This window comes from Lissotriton helveticus, chromosome 7 (genome assembly GCF_964261635.1).
Source record: "Lissotriton helveticus chromosome 7, aLisHel1.1, whole genome shotgun sequence".
Lineage (NCBI taxonomy): Eukaryota > Metazoa > Chordata > Amphibia > Caudata > Salamandridae > Lissotriton > Lissotriton helveticus.
Window position 1 is genome coordinate 63,148,449 of NC_136068.1, and position 21,473 is coordinate 63,169,921.

The 21,473-nt window shown below is 45.6% G+C and overlaps 1 protein-coding gene across 4 annotated transcripts in view; it reads left to right on the forward strand.

Annotated features, from left to right (window-relative positions):
- The window catches only part of LOC144768057 (epidermal differentiation-specific protein), a 187,110-nt gene that overhangs the window by 163,678 nt on the left and 1,959 nt on the right, over window positions 1–21,473 (forward strand). For 2 of the 4 annotated variants that reach the window (XM_078651430.1, XM_078651431.1), the window contains one exon: window positions 5,835–7,916. The exons of the other annotated variants lie outside the window; for them this stretch is intronic. In XM_078651430.1, the coding sequence (XP_078507556.1) occupies window positions 5,873–6,886 (1,014 nt within the window). In that variant the 5' untranslated portion in view covers window positions 5,835–5,872 and the 3' untranslated portion in view covers window positions 6,887–7,916. Of the gene's footprint in view, window positions 1–5,834; window positions 7,917–21,473 lie in introns of those variants that run through there. 4 annotated transcript variants of the gene reach the window in all.

Consider the following 21,473-nt stretch of genomic DNA (forward strand, 5'->3'; position numbering starts at 1 on the left):
CAGTTCCAACAAGAAGAAACAGGGACAAACAGGGTCCAACACGGAGTCGGACTAGTAATAAACCTCAGCACCAGGGAACTGAGTACAGATGAGGAGAATGTGTTAAACCGAGGCCTCGGTTTCGTCACTACGACAAATGGGGATCCCTTCAATACAAACTGGGAAATGGCTAATTTTTTCCGTAAGGTGAGATTACATTTTTTCTTCAAAGGAAAGGATGATGATTTAGAGCCTGTTGATACCAATACAGGATTGAGACAGAAGTCTACTTTTTATCCCCCCACTCACATGATACCACCTCAGGTCCTTACATTTGAGAAGGCAGTGAGCGATGACATTTCACGCATTCTAGAAAATGAACATAAGAAATGTTCTAACTTAACCAAAAGGGAAGAGGCAGCCTTACACAGCCTTATGTCAGACTCTAAGATTACTATTAAAGCAGCTGACAAGGGCGGTGCATAGTCCTTTTGGATACTGAAACATATTGCGCAGAATGCTTGAGACAATTGGGAGAGAGAAAAGCTTATAGACCTCTGAAAGAAGATCCCACTGAGAGAATTAAATCTAATATCTCTACCATGGTGGAAGAACCTTTGAGTGAAGGATGGATCACACCACATGAGGCTATTTACTTACAAACCAAGCATCCAGTAATACCCTATTTCTATATCCTCCCTAAAGTTCACAAGCCCACTAGACCACCGGTGGGTCGTCCCATCATTTCTGGGATTGGTTCACTACTTGAACCACTGTCTACTTTTGTAGACTTCTTTCTCAGCCCTATGGTGAAAAGCATGCCCACCTTTTTACAGGATACAACTGACGTACTTAGACTTCTTCCTGATGTTGAGTTTGATTATGAAACAGATTTACTTGTATCTTTTAATGTTGAGTCATTATATACTTCTATCCCGCAAGATGAGACACTTGACAAAGTCAACTCATTATTGGTACAGCGGGATCTTAACTCCATAACTCCTACTCATTTCATCTTGGCCTGTGCACAAATTGCGATGAAAGACAACTTTTTTAGATTCGAAGATACTATCTATTTCCAAACGTCAGGTACGAGCATGGGAAATATTTTTGCTCCCAGTTTGGCGAATCTATATGTGCACGGATTTGAAGAAGACCACGTGCAAAATTAATCTAATCCTTATCGTGAATCTATACGCCTTTGGAGGCGATATATTGACGATATTTATGTCATCTGGCGAGGTGACAAAACCAGTATCAATGAATTTCTGACCTGGCTTAATTGTCGTAATGATTTTCTTAGATTCACAGTTGAAGCTGATAAGCATAAATTGCCCTTTCTAGATCTTTTGATTGTGGCAACTCCGAGGGGCTTAGAAACCGAGCTCTATACCAAACCCATGGCTAGGAACTCCTTCTTGAGCTAAAAGAGCCATCATCCTAGGGCATTAAAAGAGAACTTGCCCTATGGCCAATTCCTACGTATTCGTCGAAATTGTTCCACCAAGGGCAGCTATCTCAAACATGCCCAGAAGCTTACATCTCATCTGGTAGAAAGAGACTATCCAGTGAAATTGGTGCGCAGTGCAGCCAAACGCGCCGGTAATAACAACAGAGAAGGGATGTTAGAACCTAGAACATCTAAAGAAATTACACCTAGGTTAACCTATGTAAACACTTTCAGTACAGTGTCTAATGAAGTTAAAAAAACTGTAAAATGACACTGGAAGATACTGAATATTGGAGGGGAACGTCTTCCAGAACCACTGTTTGCTTTTAAAAGAAACAGTAACTTATGTGACAAATTAGTGCACACCAGACCACGTAATGTGACAGCTCAGACCCAAGACACCATATGGGGCTTACCGGCCCTGCAGGGACACTTTCCTTGTGGTATGTGCAAGGTGTGCCCTCTAACTAAGAAATCAAAAACAATTGATATCGGGACTGATTGACCGTGGGCACAGAAGAAACTAACTAATTGTAATAGCAAGAAAGTGGTCTATTTAATCACATGTTCCTGCAACTTGAAATATGTAGGGATGACCACGCGTAAAATCAAGCTCAGAATAATGGAATATATGAGCACCGTGAGGTGCAAAAAGCAAGCTACTCGCTTGACTTCGCATTATTTAGAGATGAATCACTGCCCAGAAGACATGGTCTGGCCATTCTTGAGAAACCTTTCATTCTCGAGCATATCACTGATATATCTAAGTTTCTCTTGTTAAGAGAACAACGGTGGGTGTTCAGACTTAAGACTGACACAAAGGGGTTAAATGATTGCATCCCATGGTCCATGCTGTAAAAATATATGAGGAAGCACAAAAAAATATATATGAGTAAGCACACTGACATGGCCACTGATAGACAACAGCGATTTATCAAGATATGGACACACTATCTGCACACAGACATGTTTTCATTCTGACTATTGTCTGTGGTATTATCACAGTGGTCTTCATAGTATGTGCGCGCTTTCATAAATGACTAGATTCTCACTGCACACTTATGTTTCCTTGGAGGAGGTATAAGCAGGACCTCTTTCAAGTTAATGACTCTTGGACATACATGTTGTGTGCCTCAATCTGTGTTGGCACTGTGGCTTTTATACCTGTTACTGTGGGTGTTTAAGGCTAATATATTTAGATAGTTGCATCCTCCAGTAGTAAGCAACATTCGATCATTCGAGCCAGGCTTGGAAGAGCAGAGAAATGTTGAAGAAAAGCTTGGGTGTGGGGATTAAATGGGAGGAAGTGCAAGTAGAAAGAAACAATGTATGTGAGGTTCGTAGAGGAGTCTGGTGGAAATAAGAGATGTGAAGGGTAATTTCACCTGCTTCTCTTGGGTAGTGGTTTGATGGGTAGTGCGGGGTTGAGAGGAGGTGAAAGGTGTGATGGGTTGATGCTCTGAGAGTGTGGAAATAGGAGGTTAGAGAGTTGAAGACAACTAGAGGGAATGTATTAGAGGGATGAACATGATCTGGCCAAGTGGAGAGAAAGGCTGGGATAATGAGAAAAGGGAAATTAATGAAAGCAGTGGGAGAGCTGAGGGACAGGAATGGGGTTGCTATTACAAGAAGAAGGGTTGTGGAGGAGGACTCTTAAATTCTGTTGAAGACAGACAGTGGAAAGCATGACATGAGATGAGGAGTAGAAGGGACAACAGAAGGTGATATGGGAAGAGGAATTTGTGTCTCAAGAAATGACCTCTCTGAAAAGTAACACAGCATGCAGCAATGTTTTGAAAATAATGGCTATTCTTACAAGCTGATTGATATTGGAGATCTGGATACCTTTGGGAGAAAGGTAAAGGGAGATGGTACAACCACCTGAAAGGTACAGTCTTCCAAAACCACCAATAAGTGTTGATGGTATGGTCCAGAAAGAATACAGGTCAAACCCCCAAGATGGAGTAGTTTCACAAAAAGGTCAGCTAAAAACAGTAAATAGGATCCTTTCAGGGGTGTTTAAATACAACACACTAAAAGGCACAGCTCTCCCATACCACTTGTAATTATGCGACAGTGAAGTCCACACAGATGTATATATGTATGATGCATTGGAAGGTGCATCTTCTCCAACTCACAAATTAATGAGAATTTATGAGGTTCACCAGTAGCAGAGTAGCTCTAGCAAATTTTAAAAAATGTGTTGCAAAGCTGGGATTCTAGCTGCAAGCCATTTCAGCTAATAGTACTTTTTTAATTGAGGTAAATATCTTACAATTGTGCTGCAGTACTATGCTCATCCTTTTAAACAACAGTGGCCCCGGGAGAAGGAAGAATTATAGGCCAATGAATATAGACTCAGTCGTTGCTATATAGAATCGACATGTCCAGCCGGACAGAGGTCTAATATCTACAATGAACCCTTTAGCTTTTGCCTAAAAGCCCCTTGTTTTACGTTTCCCCAAATTGTAAATGTTTTCCATGTGTTAAGTAGGGCACAGGCTTGTGTCCCAATATCTGTATTGTTGTGTAAAAACCTTTTCTATTGTCAAGAAAAGGATAGAGGCAACTTAGACTGTCTCGTGGGGGGAGGGGAAACAGACACAAGGGCGACTGAGCTAGATTAAGCAGTGACAAGTGGGTGGGGGAATTGATTAATGCCGGGAGCCTGTGTTTAAGTAAAAGTGGGCGCACATGTTCTTGAAAGCTGCCTGCACTAAGAGAAACTCAATAAAGAAAAGAGTGCTTACAGACTTAAGAAGACGTACCATGTAACAACCAAAGTACAAGACCCAGTCGCCATGGGAGGGGATACGTGAAAGCAAGGCAGTACTAAGGAGGGACTAACAAGGCTGCTAAAGAATCAGAAGCCAGCATTTGCAAAGGACACTGACACAAGCCAATGATAAATATGGGAGAAGAGTGGGTGGGACTTCTATTCCATACTCCACTACAACAAGTCTTGCAGAGTGGCGCATGTGCGCTGACTCAGGCTCGACCTAAAGAATGGCAATAGCTCCTGAGTGGGAGGTTGGTTATAGGATCAGGTTTCTGTGCTCCTCGAGGTCAGGGATGAGCTCTGTACTCTTGTTGCAGTTCAAGAAATGCCCTGTGATTCTCTTTCCTTCAATCCAGCAAAGGTTGCAGTTCACCGCCATGGGTTAATCCCCAGTTGAGTATTTTGCTAGGAACAAGATACTAAAAGAAATGTGTGCACATTGCAGCGACCCCAGGTCAGTGGTCTCCTGAGCAAAAAAAATATGTGGACAGAAGAATGGCACATGGGCATTCCACCAGTGACTTATGGCCCTGCACATCTTTAGGGGAATTTGTGTGTCAATGAGGTTTGGCATCTCTGCAGGTTAGAAAGAATAATATTGGTGAGACTGAACGGGAAACATCCTTTACGACACAACTTTTACCACACAGTGCCTTTACAATGCAGGTTTTTCAACGCAAGTCATTACAACGAATTGCGCTGGGGGGCGCTCTAGGATAGGTAATAGTTTAATTTACTATCCAACACCTTCCCTACTATCCACGGGGACTGGAGTTGGAATAGTAAATTAAACTATTCACTATCCAGCACCCCCCAACGCAAGTCGTTGTAACGACTTGCAACAACGACTTGCGTTGAAAAAACTGGGTTGTAAATGCATGCGTAGTAAAAGCATGCGTTGTAACAACATACATCCGACTGAACCCTAGGTAACATTTGGCTAACATACTTGAATCTGTTATGTCTTGCTTTTACTATATTCTATTCAAAGTGTGCCTTTGATCTGCTGCCTGTTTTCCTTACATTCTTGATGTATTCTTCTTTGTCAACCAGAGATTGAGTTACTTTGCTTTAAAATTGAAATATGTAATCTCTTTCCATCTCACACAGGTTTATTAGGAAACATACAATATACTACATTTGTTCTCCAAACTCACTTCACATTTACTTCTGTGCTGAGTCAGACTGAAGAAAATAGAAACAAATGTGTGATTATTTGCACTAATTTTGCATTATGTAATTTGTAGGATTAAATTTACTGCAAAGAAAATAGTTATTGGAACATACTGTCGTGCTACAAGTAGGTGGCAGCATGCTTGTTGTTAGAGGGGAACTGTAAAATGATTCTTGCCCATCCAGTGGCTTTCTCACTTTTCTATTACTTCTTCTGATATTCACGCTTAATGCAACCAGAAGAAATGCAGTGGCAAACTACTTTATCATTGGTGCCCCACAATTATTGGGAAATGAAGCACCTATTCTGAAAATCCATTTTCAAAAGCATACAGCAGAATGCATCTTTCTTAGTGACAGAAGCTTTGTCTGAGAAGTGAACTATAGTGCTAAGCATTTGCACACACCCTGCATACTGTACCATTACTTAGTGGCTTTTATTTTGTCTTACAGGGTCAAATAAGGAACCTCACTTGAAACCTACATAGCTGATGACCATGAACACCATCACTGTCTATGAACACAGCAACTTCCAAGGACTCTCCAAGACATTTACTTCAGATGTTCCAAATCTGGTGAATGAAAACTTCAATGACTGCATCTCATCTGTGAAGATCGTCGGCCAGCCGTGGGTCCTGTATGAGCATATACACTATGGGGGACAAGCCGTACCCCTGGAGGAGGGAGAATACTCAGGGCTTAGCATGAATGATGGGGCATCTTCTCTTAGGCTGATCACTGATGACCTGAGCAATCCACAGATCACAGTCTATGAGCATATCAATGCAGGGGGTAAGGCGCTAGTGCTGACTGCAGAGTCCAATCTCGCGTTTGGAGGCATGCATGATAATATATCCTCCCACAGAGTCCAGAGTGGAGCTTGGGCTCTGTACGAGCATATAAATAAAGGTGGGAGGTGCATTATAGCCAGGGCTGGTGAATATTTGGCAAATTACTGCACTATTGGTTTCAATGATCAAGTCTCTCATGTGTATCCCCTGCGCGCTGGAAAGTCCTCAGTGACTGCCACAATTTTGTGGGACAGAAAAAAGGTAGAAAGTGAAAGGAACGTTCAGATAGATCAGTATTTTTACACCAACAACACAGGCGTTGAGCAGCAGTTCACTGCCACTTCTTCCAAAGAGTTTGAAAAATATGTCTCCCATAGCTTTGAATTCAGTAATTCAACGACAATCAAGGTAGGTGCCTCATTTACCTTGAAAGGAGTGGTCGATATTAATACAGAGCTGTCCAACACCTTCACAGTGACGAAAGGGCAGACTGAGTCATCTACCATGAAGAAAAAGGCAGAGTTGAGCATGCCGGTGAAGGCCCCGCCACGCACAAAATTGACCGTCAATTTCATGTGCAAGGAGGTCACAATCTCAGTGCCGGTGGAGCTGAAAATCGTCCGGGGCAGTAGAACCGACATCGAAACTGGAACATACCGATGTGAGTCTGGTACAGAAACATACATTGATCTGCAGTCCCTTCCCATACATTGATCCTAGTAGCAGTCACAATTTCTTCTCTTCCATGGCCCTATCTTAACATATATATCCTATTCTTTGGGTGATCATGATTGTGTTTTGCAAAAACTTGGGAAATCTGAGGAGAACCCTTTCCTTTATCACCTTCGAATCTCATGACCAGCTCATGTGCTCATGACGAGCTGAGCTCGTCATGACCTTTAGAACGCTTGCACGCTAGGCTAATTCCCCAGCTGTGCGAACGTTCTAAAGAAACGGGTGTGGTCATGACGAGCTCAGCTCGTCATGAGCACACGACTACCGTGGCTCATGACGAGCTGACCTCGTCATGAGCCCCCCCCCCGCCCCCCAGCACAGCATGGGAATTTGCCCAGCTGCGAAGGGGTTATAGCTGCCCTTATCCCAGATCTTACTTCAAAAGTCATCCTTAGGCAGCAGGCAGTCATTCTGTGACCCAACTCTTATTATTTCTACCTTTCTACCTCAATGAAATGGCAAAGGATAAGGTACTAGACCTGTCAATATTTTGTTAGGGGACACAGTTCATGGCAAAACGTTTAATTTGTTTCACATGTTTATGGTTTTGATGGGTAAAGAACTAAATAAAGTGAACTGAATAATTCCTATAAATGTGTTTGTGCCACAAGCTTCCAAAAAAGTGACTATAAGGTACAGGCTTCGATAACATCATAAATGTGCTGCAGTATGCATCAAATCATTTATCTAAAGCTCTATAGACTGGGCTGATTTTTATTTTCCTTTTCATCGTTTCCTTTTTAAACATTGGCTTTCATTGCATTGCAGCTCGACCTGATACATGTATAGTTTCCATGATCTAATTTGACGTCTAGCAATTATTTTAAATCACTGACTCAACCTACCATTAAGACCCAGTTAACAAGGTTAATTAATGTAGTAATTATGAATTGATTTTCGCTCCATGCTTTTCTTCCATATGCAAAATAAGTCAGTGATTGGTGTTTGCTTTTTTGTATGATTATTTTGTTAGACCTTATGACTAAATAAATCTCCATTATAAGCAGTTCCAGCCTGCACCTGCCTCGTTATTATGTTTGCATTTTGAACCTGTTAATGTCAATATCACAGCTCTGATATGTATCGACAAGGATGATTTGAGGAGAACAGTCTCTTGCTAACTTTCAATGACTAAAGAATACCTATCCAAGATACTCTGTTTGGAGTTTCCATATACCTCTGACTTTGCTACTCATATATCATGGGAAATCTGAACACCTTGGGTGCTCATGACGAGGTCAGCTCGTCATGAGCTATGGCGCTCCGGTGCTCATGACGAGCTGAGCTCATGACCGCGCCCGTTCCGTGGAACGCTCGCATGCTGGGCTGGTTCCCCTGCTGTGCTGAACGTTCCATGGGAACGGGTGTGGCCATGACGAGCTCAGCTGTAGGCGCCCCCGCCCCCCAGCACAGCGGGGGAAACAGCCCCGCACGGAAGGGGTTAATGAATATTGACAAGTCTCCTTACTGACGAAAAACCCCTTTTAGGCCTACACCTACAAACATAGACACAAATTTAAACACACATACAACCTGCTTGGAACTCTGCTCAAGATAACAGCATCAAGATTCACCAGGATACCGATGGTACACAAATCTATATGAAAGTCTCCTCTGCTTCAGACATCCAATGTTTCAAACACTGCCTGCACATCACTCAGACCTGCATGTTTAGCTCCTATCTGAAGCTCAACCCAACCAGGACAGAATTCCTGTCAATTGGCAAGAACAACAAACTAGACACAGTATTACCTTCAAGGGACACTTTGCTAAAAAATATGAACGGCTTAGTACCAGCTCCCTGGGAGTGAAAGTAAAACCTTTTTCTTCCACAAAGTGACTGTAGAACTTTTTTTCAAGCCCTGGTGCTGTCACATCTGGATGGTGGTACAAAAGGGGGTGGTGATGGACGGAGCATCTGAACCAATCAAACACTCACACCCAGTCAAAAGATCTGGGTTTAATCCATCACCGTTCTTTAGCCCACTCTGCCACCCCAGTTCAGACATGGCTATATGCAAATCAGTCTGACCCTGTGCCTCATGGGAACAGTCCAGCCCGAACTGCCAGAAATATGATGGCATCATTCCCATCCTGATATAACTATTTTGGCTCCTCTTGCAGCACACATCATTTTCAGCTGCACCATTTACAAAGCCAACATAACTATTTACTGTACTTATATTGGAGACAAGCTCACCAGGTCTGACGGTTTTCAAAACAACTTTAGAGTGAAGACTCTGCAGTAAAAGGGGTAAAATTAAAAAATCAAGGCAGCAAGAGTTTTCCATCTCTACACCCTGGAGCTGGAGCAACATCCCTGTATCAGTGTATATTGTCTGCCAGCCATTTCCGCTTGGTGGGTACCACTCATTTCCCATGTGGGTGGCCAATATCCTCTTTGTTAATAATAGGAGAGCAACTGGCACAAATGTAAAATTTGCAGGTTTAAGGCTGTAAACCAATATGAACAAGCACACTGCCGGTTTACAGTTTACCCGGGGTGAAAGCCATTACAACGCGGGGATTACCCCGAACTGCCATTACAACGCAGGGATTACAACGAAAGTCTTTACAACGACTTTCGCTGGAGGGCGCTGTTGGATAGGGAATAGTTTAATTTTCTATCCAACACCTTCCCTACTGTCAACGTGGGCTGGAGTTGGAATCGAAAATTAAACTATTCCACTATCCAGCACCCTCCAGCGAAAGTCGTTGTAACTGCTTTCGTTGTAATCCCCGCGATGTACTGGCATGCGGGGTAAAAGCCCGCGTTGTAATGACATACAACCCTTACCCGGTCCAACACCATGTATGTCAGTGTCTCTGACTAGAGCCCAAAAGTGTTGAAAAGAGTTGCATTGCCCTGCTAAGTGAACAAAATCTGCTTCTGTCTCTCAATATTGTACACACCTTGCATCTCACCACAGCCCAAATGTTTATAACTTATCAGGAGAGTAATATATTTGGTGTAGATACTTAAAGTGGATTATACGCAAATCGCAGTTAGATGTGAGGGTACCAACTGTTCACATGGAAACCTCCATTTAGCCATTTCTATGAGTTGTTCAAATGTCATATTCAACCACACTAGCGCCCTGTCATCAGTCTGCGGTTTATCAGTTTGTGCTGCTTTATATATTTTAGTGATCCAGTGCCTACGCATGCCACTAGTGAGTAGGATCTGAAGTGTGGTCAATGTTAGTGGTTCTGCTGCTAACACCTTAACCGCGGCGGTTTTGCTTTCTAAAGGGTGGGTGGGGCTCTGTCGGCCATTGGCCGATGGCAGCACTAGCCAGGTAGTGCTCCCGTCGGCCCATGGCCGACGGTAGCACGGAACGGGTTAATTGCGGATAAAAATCATGCAGGGCGGCTGTGAGGTGATTTATTTTTTTAAATATATTTTTTATTGAGTCAACCACCAACATAAAAGCAGGTTACCATCACATACAATAAGAAACCTTGTGTACGGTTCAGTGGTCAGTGTCAGAAAAGCAGGATTCACCAATACTCAATGTTTTTTGTTTCCCCCCTCCCCCTAACTCCCCTATCCCCTCCCCCACTGCCCCCACCCCCTCGTCAGTGTGCCTTCAAGTATCTCCTTGCTGCAAAGCACCTATAGACCTGGGTTCCACAAAGGTTAACACAAATCAATGTAAAATAACATCACCATGAAGCCCAAGAGAGTAGCTTCCATCTGGTCGCTCACGTGTGCTCCGACTCTCCTTCCTGAACTTTCAAAATTTCTGGATGTGCCGTGTAGTGCTTAGCTCCTCCCTATATATTCTCAGGTGTCCCCGTCTAAGACATTCCCCTCTGCGTTCCCGGAATCCTCTGCTCAGGCACTCTCTCCCTGAACATCCACCGCCTGTACATCGTCTTCGTCCTCCGGCTCATCTAGTGATTGGAGTTCCGTTACTAACGCTCCCCAAGCCCTTGCAACTTCCAGCGCCTTATCATTAGAGGAACGCCTAGCCAGCTGGAGCCTAAGTGTCGCCTCGCTCCCTGCCCAGTGTTGGAAACTCGGCTTTCATCTCCCAAAGCTAGGACCCGTCCTCGCCTTCCAGTGCATAGTAAGCTCCCTTTTCGCCATTATTATCAATCAATCAATCAATCATGCCATTTGCATAGCGCACTACTCACCCGGGAGGGTCTCAAGGCGCTTGGGGGGAGGGGTATGCTACTGCTCGAACAGCCAGGTCTTGAGTTGTTTCCTGAAGGCGAGATGGTCCTGGGTCAGCCGAAGGTGGATGGGGAGGGAGTTCCAAGTCTTGGCAGCCAGGTAAGAGAAGGATCTTCCTCCGGCGGTGGCTCTTCGGATGCGTGGTACGGCTGCGAGGGCAAGGCTGGTGGACCGTAGCTGGTGGGTGGGCATGTAGAAGGTCAGGCGGTCGTTGAGGTACTTGGGGCCCAGGTCGTGGAGAGACTTGTGTGCGTGGGTGAGGAGCCGGAACGTGATCCTCTTGTCGACGGGGAGCCAGTGCAGGTTCCTCAGGTGGCTGGAGATGTGGCTGCGTCGGGGGACATCCAGGATGAGTCGGGCGGAGGCGTTCTGGATGCGCTGGAGTCTTTTCTGTAGCTTGGCTGTGGTTCCGGCGTAGAGGGCGTTTCCGTAGTCCAGTCGGCTGGTGACAAGTGCCTGGGTGACAGTCTTCCTGGTCTCGGTCGGGATCCAGCGGAAGATCTTGCGAAGCATACGCAGGGTGTTGAACCACGATGAGGAGACGGCGTTGACTTGTCTGGTCATCGAGAGGGAGGGGTCCAGGATGAAGCCCAGGTTGCCTGCGTGGTCGGTTGGCTTGGGTGTGGTGCCCAGGGCTGGGGGCCACCAGGAGTCGTCCCAGGCGGAGGGCGAAGATCCCAGGATGAGGACTTCCGTCTTGTCCGAGTTCAGTTTCAGGCGGCTGTCCTTCATCCACTCGGCGACGTCTTTCATCCCTTCGTGTAGGCAGGTTCTGGCGGTGTCGGGGTCTCTGGTGAGGGAGAGGATCAGCTGGGTGTCGTCGGCGTAAGAGATGATGTTGAGGTTGTGCTGGCGTGCGATGGCTGCGAGAGGTTTCATGTAGATGTTGAAGAGGGTGGGGCTGAGTGAAGATCCTTGCGGGACGCTGCAGATGACTTCGGTGGCCTCGGAGCGAAACGGGGGGAGGCGGACTCTTTGTGTTCTTCCGGCGAGGAACGAGATGATCCACTCCAGTGCATTCTCTTGGATACCGATGTTGCTGAGACGCTGGACTAGGGTGCGGTGGCAGACCGTGTCGAACGCAGCGGAGAGGTCCAGGAGGATGAGGGCCACTGTTTCCCCCTTGTCGAGCAGGGTCCGGATGTCGTCGGTGGCTGCGATGAGGGCGGTCTCGGTGCTGTGGTTGGCTCTGAAGACGGACTGCGAGGGGTCGAGGGATCCGTTCGACTCGAGGAAGGCGGTCAGCTGTCTGTTGACGATCTTCTCGATGACTTTAGCAGGAAAAGGGAGGAGCGAGATGGGGCGGAAGTTTTTGAGATCGGTGGGGTCCGCTGTAGGTTTCTTCAGGAGGGCGCTGATCTCGGCGTGCTTCCAGCTCTCCGGGAAGGTGGTGGTGTTGAAGGAGGCGTTGATGATGTTCCGGAGTTGGGGTGCGATGGTGGAGACGGCCTTGTTGAAGACGTGGTGTGGGCAGGGGTCGGTCGGTGATCCGGAGTGGATGGTGTTCATCGTGCGGGCTGTGTCTTCGGTGGTCACCCTGGTCCAGGTGCGAAGGGTGGCGGTGGGGGGCGTTGGTTCGACGGTTGGGTGCATGGGTGGGGCGCCGAAGCTGTTGTGGATGTCGGAGATCTTGCAGTGGAAGAACGAGGCGAGGGAGTCACAGAGGTCTTGTGACGGAGTGATGTCGTTGGTGCCGATGCTGGGGTTGGAGAACTCCTTGACGATAGTGAAGAGCTCTTTGCTGTCGTAGGCGTTGTTGTCCAGTCGTTCCTTCAGGGATTTCTTCTTGGTGGTGCGGATGAGCTGGTGGTGCTTGCGGGTAGCGTGTTTGAGGGCGGTCATGTTGTCGGTGGTCCGGTCGAGGAGCCTGGCTTTCTCGAGGGTGCGGCAGATCTTCTTGGAGTCCTTGAGGTCGTCGGTGAACCAGGATGCCTTCTTGCTTCTGGGTCTGCTGGGAGGGTTCTTTAGTGGCGCGAGGTCATCGGCTCAGGCGGTCAGCCACTGTGTGAAGTTGCGGGCTGCTTCGTTGGGGTCCGTTGTGTTGGCGGGTGGGCTCTGGCTGAGGGAGGTGGTGAGCTGGTCTGCGGTGATCTTGCTCCAATTCCTGTGAGGTACTTGTTGCGGGTGGTGGTGGGTCGTGGATCTTTTGACGCTGAAGTGGACGCAGCTGTGGTCGGTCCAGTGGAGTCCGGTGACGTGGCTGAAGGTGATGTACTTGCTGGAAGAGAAGACGGGATCAAGCGTGTGGCCGGCGTAGTGGGTGGGGGTGTTGACCAGTTGCTTGAGTCCGAGGTTGGCGAGGTTTTCCAGCAGGGCGGTGGTGTTGCGGTCCTTGTTGTTCTCCAGGTGGAAGTTGAGATCCCCGAGGAGGATGTAGTCAGTGGAGGGGAGGGCGTGCGGGCTATTAAGCCCAAATCATAACATTTTCTTGTCACTTTAGTGTTAGGGGTGTGTGGAAACCACAGCAGTAGGCAGGTTCCCATCTCAGCTTCCAACTCTCGCTCCGTCACTCGGTTCAAACATGCCATCACATCCACCCAATAAGAACCTAACCCCACACAGGACCAAAACATGTGAGCAAAATCAGCGTCCTCTGCCTGGCATCGAGGGCACAACGATTGGGTCCCCCCTAAATACTGCAGAATCTTGACCGGGGTTAAGTAAGCCCTGTGGAGAGTATAAAATTGGACCAATTGGAACCTGGCATTGCGCGTGCCCTTCCAAGCCCGCCTCAACAACTGTGGCCAAGTCGTCTCAGGGATAAGCCTGCCAAGGTCTTCTTCCCATTTACCTCTCAAGTTATCCAGAGGGGAAAGGTGTTCCGTGGACAATCGCCGATATAAACAGGCCTTATACGTACCCGCCGCCATGGTGATGTATTGGCACCCCAACGATGTTGGGGGTACCGACAATCCCATCTTCCAGTATTTCTGGATTCCCGCCACGAGGGCAGCATGCAATAAATAGTCCCCCCTTGGTAGGTCTAAGGCTTCCCGCAAGGCCGGGAAAGGCATCAAGACACCGTCTCTATATAAATCTCCAACCATGTGGAGCCCGCACTCCTCCCAGCCAGCCAATGCTGACCAGTCTCCACCATGAGGGATTTCCGGGGCATTTGGGCTCACAAACCCTGCACGCTTCTGACTTTGCAGCCAGCATGACCGGAGGGTGCGCTCCTCGAGGGTGAGCTGGTCCAATCGGAGCCTCTGCCGAAGAATTATGAACGACAGTACGTGTCTGGGGATGACCCTGCCCTGCGGACCGTCCGGACCCCTGAAGGCTGTGAGGTGATAATACATAAACGTCAGTAGTGGGTTGTGTGACACATCATTATGGGCTACAAAAGTACTATTTACGTATGCTTCTCCCATAGCGTGTAAACCTACACCAGAGAGCAGCTACATGTCTGTAGTCTCACTAGATACCGATATTGCAGGGTGGTATCACAGTGGCAGCACCGGCGCATACAGAGAAATCCTCTCTGCTTGCTCGCCCCGTAACATCCCGGCTATCGCTGTAGTATAGTCTGTGTTTTTTTCTGTGTGTGCTATCCCTTCCTATTTGTGTGGCAATAGGTTTCGGAGTGGAGTAGGAAACGCATCATCATGTTCCAACGCAAAGTGTGGTGCATAGTTATGCAGTGCAAACCAATAGTGTGCAAAGTGAGCCTGTGCACATAGGTAATATAGGTATAAGGTGCATTAAATCCACACATTTTGTATGGCAATGTGAGTATATCCCAACTGATTCTGGGCTGTTTCCCAGCCCATACCAGTGCTTGTAGAAGAAATAATTTGGTAACATGATCTGTATGTTTAGAAATAGATATAGAGAAACTAGGGTAGTATAACCATTTTTTAGGTCGAGCACACAGTGCATGCGCTGTCTCTTTGAGTTCTGCTGTAATCAGTGTGTGAGCTTCAAGTCATCCCCCTTTTTGCCATTGCTTTTCATTTGTTTATGCCAGTGTCCTTTAAAAATCCTTGCTTCCTAGTGGTTACTCATGCCTCTTTGTCCCTCCTTTCTCTCTTCTGTTCCTCCCACAGAGCAGGGACTAGTACTGTCTCATTCCGCTATGGTTCTTTATCTGTTCTCTGGGGGCCGATTTTTTTTCTTGATTTTCTGGTTTGTTACTGCTTGTCTATGTTCAGCTCCAGCCCTCTAGCTGCTTACATTTGAAAGTAGTACTCTCCCACCGGTTCTTAATGCCACAGTTGTTTTACTGTTGCCTTCCCTCCATGCCTCCCACTCCATTGCTTGTTTACTTTGTCGGCATTTCTGCGATTGTTTTAGTGAAGACAATAAGCCTCATGTATTTAAATTCTATTTGTCTTGTATTTTTTATTGGCACCATATTGCTGATGCCAAGACGGTAGATGTGAAGGTTACTTTCACAGTCTCTCTCCTGCTGGTTTACTTTTCCTTTTTTTATATTATTATTTACATTAAACACTTTGGGCCCAATTATGATGTCGGTTGGAGTTGCTCCGACCGACCTCATTGCGGAATCGTGACCGACTGACCGCAGAATTGCGATATGACAGCACATAATGCGGTCGCATACTCCCGGCAATAGCACAAGCTCCCATTGAGAAATGGCAGATTGCGTTCATCTCTGTACTGTGCCAGCCACACGGTGCAGGGATGAACAGGGGGGCACCATAGGTGCCTCCTCAGCCCCAGACCAGAGGCCCCAAAGAGGAGGAGGCCCCACTAGGGGCCTCCAAACACACTTTCCAAGAGGCTTTCGATGTCAGAACGCCCGGTGTGGAAAGCCTGTCAGAAGCCAAGCATTGTAATCCCAACAGCGGAAACACAGTCGATTGGGATTACGGACCAGCCTCCGACTGTCAGATTTAAACCGGAATGAGCGGCCGGTTTAAATTCTGACGGCCTATATTGTAATTAGGTGGTCGGAATAGAAAACGAGGATCTCAGTCGGAAAGCTGAGATCATAATAGGCCCCATGTGTGTTTCATTTCCCTCGCTCCCTGCCTTACCCCACCTTGCTCGTGTATGTCATCTGTGAATATTGCGAGCTAGCTGTTAGCAGAATTCCTCTTGCTGCTTTTAGCTCTCCCACAAGCCGCATCCATGCTTCATTTCGCTACCCCGCCCTCCGATCTGTTTCTTCCCCTACCCACTACCCCCTACCCACAGGGATCCATTCAACATATAGGGGTCGCTGTTCATATTTGCCATCATGATGTCCCTGATGTAGCTGTGTTAGGATGGGCGCTTGCTGTATAATCCATCGAGAAGTTTACCCGCTGGAAAAAAGTGTCAAAGGTAAACATTTCCTTCCTTCATTCCTGTATGCTTCTGCAAATTTAATTAGAAACCTGTTAAATTAATAGCCTTTCTTCTCAGACCACTACTTCAAACAGTCTCATCCTTTAACCCCTTGGGCGCGGCCGCGATTCTGCGCCTGTGCGGCCGTTTTAATGAGTGGGCGGGTTCATGACGGCCCCCAGCCGTCATCAGCACACGCCCACCGTGATGCATGACGGCTGGGGGCCGTCATCAGCATGGAAGGGGTTAAAGAACACTTTGTGGTTACTGGCAGACTTTCCTGTTTATTGCTTGAATGCGGCATCGGTAAAGAGCACCCAGCATGTGTCGGTTATCAGAACTTCACACAGCAAATGCTAAAATAAACTAGCTAAAAGCGACCAGGCACTTTGAAGTCTGTTTCACAAATGCAGCATCCTATCAACCTCGTTCCATGAATCAATTGTATCACTGGAGTTTTTAGTTATGGCTAAGGTGGCTCTAAGGAAAACTGGCTGACTTGTACACGGAGCTGCCACCTCATTTAAACAGGGGGGTGCAAGCCAATGTACCAATGGACCGGACTCAATTAAATGCAGTTAATAAAATGGTTTAATTTATTGATATCATGCAGCCAGTTCTTACTTTGAACAAAAAAAGGAAACATACATTCAAGGTCCCAAAGTTTTTCTCAAGAGCTCACAGCTAGAGCTGCCCAGTATCATGGTTACCAAATACCAAGGCTGATTTCTCTTGACGCCCCCTCATACTTCTTTCTTCTTTCTTATTCATCCTTGCTTTAACTCTTTCTCATTGTTTACTATCTTTCTCCTTCGTCTTTCCTTCTCTTACTTAATTTTCTAGGTCTCTCTTTGATCTTAATCAAAGTCTAATAATAATTGGCGAGGCTCCTAAAACAAAGCATTTGTAATTTAATAGGTCTCTGATTACTGAAAGTTTGAGCTAATGGCGTTGCAAATAACAATGCAATGCTCATAGCTCAAACTTTCAATAATGCAAGATTAATTGCATTGCAAATGCTTGTTAAGATTGCATCCCATCTACCAATGACAATGGCAGCCACACCCACTGGGCGACCTGCTCTTCCAGGGTTGAGATCTCCTTGACGTAATATTCCCTGAGAACTAATTTAGGATCTCTGCGCAACGAAGCCATAAATATTTATCCGGTAGTGGGTACTTTAGAGTGCTAGGTGTGAGGGAGATTATGACTGACTTTGACCAATCAATGCTCAGCTCTGAGTACTATTCGAACTGGACATACTGTCTTATATGGGTGACAGGTGGATCTCTGATGTACAGCACCATATCATCCGCTGATCGGGCGCAGATGGAAATTCAGTGCTGATACAGCATATCTTTGCCTAATTACACAAGCCAGTGGCTCAAGTGTAGGAGCGGACAACTGGGGTGATGGTGGGTACTATTGCTGTGTGTCTCTGCCAATAGGAAACACTTCTGACGTGTGTGTTATACCTGCTGCTCAGCCAGTGTGAATGTGCTGTGGAATGTTGGTGTGCATGGTGATGTGATGGACTGTGAGGATGGCTGTGAGTTGGAGAATGGGCTGAGCAGCAGGAAGGCTGCTCCTGGTGGGGCTCTCTTCCTACCATCTTACTTATAGAAATCCTACTTATACAAACTACCTTGGAACCAGATGTCTTCAATGTACTACATATTTTGGCGACGATTTTAAGGAAATGAAGAAGAATCTATATGTGCAAGAGGACTACACACAACACAACTACAAACTGAAGAAAACAACGAATGTCCTTTAAAGGAATCTTACATCAGACAGCCTACCAGCCAGGGCATACTTTACAGCACTCCAGTGAGCTGTGTGTAGGGTATGCTTGGCTGTGTTATTTTACTGCACAGAGGACCTGTACGATCTGTGTACTTGTATGGACTTTGACTTTGCCAGTCGGGTGGCATACCCACAATTGCTCTGACTGTTGCCTCTGCACCTTTATTTCAACCCCTTCGTGCAACAGCCTGCTTGAGTAGATATATGGTGAGTTATTTTTTCATCTAATGCGCTCCGACAGTATCTTTTGTACATTTATCATCAAAGCTGTCAAACATCTAACATCAAAACAACCAGAAGTGCCAATACTGATAGCTATTCAAATACCTTTATCGGACACACAACCCACTGGTCAGTCTGTGTCCTGATTAATCAATAATCTTTATTTCGTTAGAAAAGACAGTTCATTTATTAATATACTCTTTTTCAAAATAAACGACGCAAGCTTTTACAAAGAATGTAAAAAAGTGTTGAAGAAATATAGACACCACACTTGGTGTTTGAACAAAGTTGATCTATATAAAAAAGACATTATATGAAAACTCAAAGCTCAATTCAATCATCCAAACCTTACACCATTCAAACCACATTTTCTCAATCATCCTGTTCAGCATTCATACACATACTCATGACCCCATGTCCAAAAAGAGAGACATTTTCAATAGTTTAGACAACCTAGGAGGTCTAAGACCAAACAATGCAAAAATTTGATATAAAGGCTTGGCTGTGCACAAACTTTTAGATGACAGTGATGAATTTGATACACAATCAGGACAGCCCCAACTGTCACAACAGCGCATTTGTTTGATATACAACAATAAAACCAAAGGGTCTACGCGTTTCGAACTCCTTTTAGTTTTTGGGGTTCTCCTCAGGACCAAAATTTACTAGAAAAGAAAAAGAAAAACTTGTGTTTAGAAATTCTGGCTTATAATCTCATAGGTGAGCCACATGAAAAGCAACAAGCCATTACTACCTCTTACATATTTTGTGAATCCGGTAGTGAGCAATAAAGTTATTGTAGAACCAGGGGGGCGTTATGGGTTCTAGAGGAAAACAAAAGCACATAGACACAAAATGATAAAAGTGCACTGTCAAAGGAAGTCTTGTCAATGTTGTGTCTTGGTGTCCACAACTGGGTACGTTATTTCCGATTTGCAACGGCGTGGCGTCATATGATGGTCAGATGAACGGACTTCTGAATTGGTAGCGCTTCCTGGAGGAAGAACATTTTTAAGACGTATTAAGACTGGTAATTTTTTTGTTGAACTGTTGAAAACCACAATGAAGAGGGCCCGCTGGACACCCAGGAAAGTATTGTTACAAAGAAAAGAAAAAAAGTCAACAGATCGGCAAGTTTTTTCTTCTTTTTGTCCTCATTAGCGTAGGTAAGCGCGAAGGCATAGAAAGATAGTCTTTCGCTTGCTTGACCTAAGTTGGATCACTCTATGCCTTGTTATTTCATACTCCGACTATAGGAGGCCTTATCCAGTACCCGAGCCTTTCATCCCGACAGCCACCACCGGAGTAACCAAGCAATTGATGGTGTAGAGGCCTAATCATCGGACCGTTGTTCAGGAATATCAGTACCATTTATCCAATTTTCGAGGGGAACCCAAAACCCATTTCACCTGGTCGTTAGTGCTCTATCCAGTGAAAGTATATATTTATGTAACTCTGAGTCTGTGCTCCTAATTGAATGTGAACACAGCTTCATGGCAGACTCTGTCTACTACAAGTTTTATTTCAAAGTGGACAATGATCACGCAAACAAAGTAATCATTACTAAAAACCTTAGGAAATTTTGATGAGCTCTGTGGAATTTTCATTTCAGTGTTGGCCGAGATCACGCGGACTGAGTAAAACTGCCTATATAGTAACATTATTACTTGAAAGTCGGACTCTTTATCTAGCCGGACAAACATGTGCATGAAAAAACAAAACCCTTTTTACTTATACTGGGTGCTTCCTTGTGTCTGGACAAAGCTATACCTCTCTGAAGAGCTCTAATTAGAGCAAAGCACGGTCTCAGGGGTTGCTTTTACTCATTTCAGGTTGGCTTGAGTTGGTATTTTACCAATTCAAAGCTGTAATACTGTGCCTGGAGTGAAAAATGGCTTTTGACATTTTACAGCTCGGCAAGGACAGCACTGTGCTAGTTCTATGCTTAAAATCTTTGCTGTAGAAATGGCAAAAGACTTTGTCCTTTTCTATCTCTGCATGGATAGCACTGTGCTAATCCTATGCTTAAAAACTTTGATAGAAAAACAGACATTTGAGGTGAGCAGATCTAGAGTGTCGCTGGTGTTGAGAGTGCTCTAACAGGAGCTGCTTTCCACCTAAACTGGAGAACTACCCAGAGTTCTCTCCTTCTTCTTTTATGTTCATGAAAAAGTCTGGTAAGATTTAGGGATGCAATGTAAACATTATTGATGCTCTCTGTTAAAAAGAGACAGATCAGTTCCCAAAAGACGAACATATTACAGCACATAAGCAAATATTACTCTAACAGCTCTGCAACTATTTACGCTTCGGGTGAAAATTCTCCACGTTACAGGTTGTGGAAACAACAAGTGTACTTAGCAACAGGATAAACATTACATATAACAAGCAAGGATAGAGTCAACTTAGACTGTCTCGTGGGGGGAGGAATAGACACGAGGGGGACTAAGCTAGATTAAGCAGTGACAGGTGGGTGGGGGAATTGATTAATGCCGGGTGCCCGTGTTTAAGTAAAAGTGGGCGCACTTGTTCTTGAAAGCTGCCGGCACTAAGAGAAACTCAATAAAGAAAAGAGTGCTTACAGACTTAAGAAGACGTACCATGTAACAACCAAAGTACAAGGGCCAGTCGCCATGGGAGGGGACACGTGAAAGCAAGGCAGTACTAAGGAGGGACTAACAAGGCTGCTAAAGAATCAGAAGCCAGCATTTGCAAAGGACACTAACACAAGCCAATGATAAATATGGGAGGAGAGTGGGTGGGACTTCCATTCCATACTCCACTACAACAAGTCTCGCAGAGTGGCGCATGTGCGCTGACTCAGGCTCGACCTAAAGAATGGCAATAGCTCCTAAGTGGGAGGTTGGTTATAGGTTCAGGTTTATGTGCTCCTCAAGGTCAGGGATGAGCGCTGTACACTTGTTGCAGTTAAAGAAATGCCCTGTCTTTCTCTTTCCTTCAATCCAGCAAAAGTTGCAGTTCACCGCCATGGGTTAATCCCCAGTTAGGTATTTTGTTAGGATGAAGATACTAAAAGAAATGTGTGCACATTGCAGCGACCCC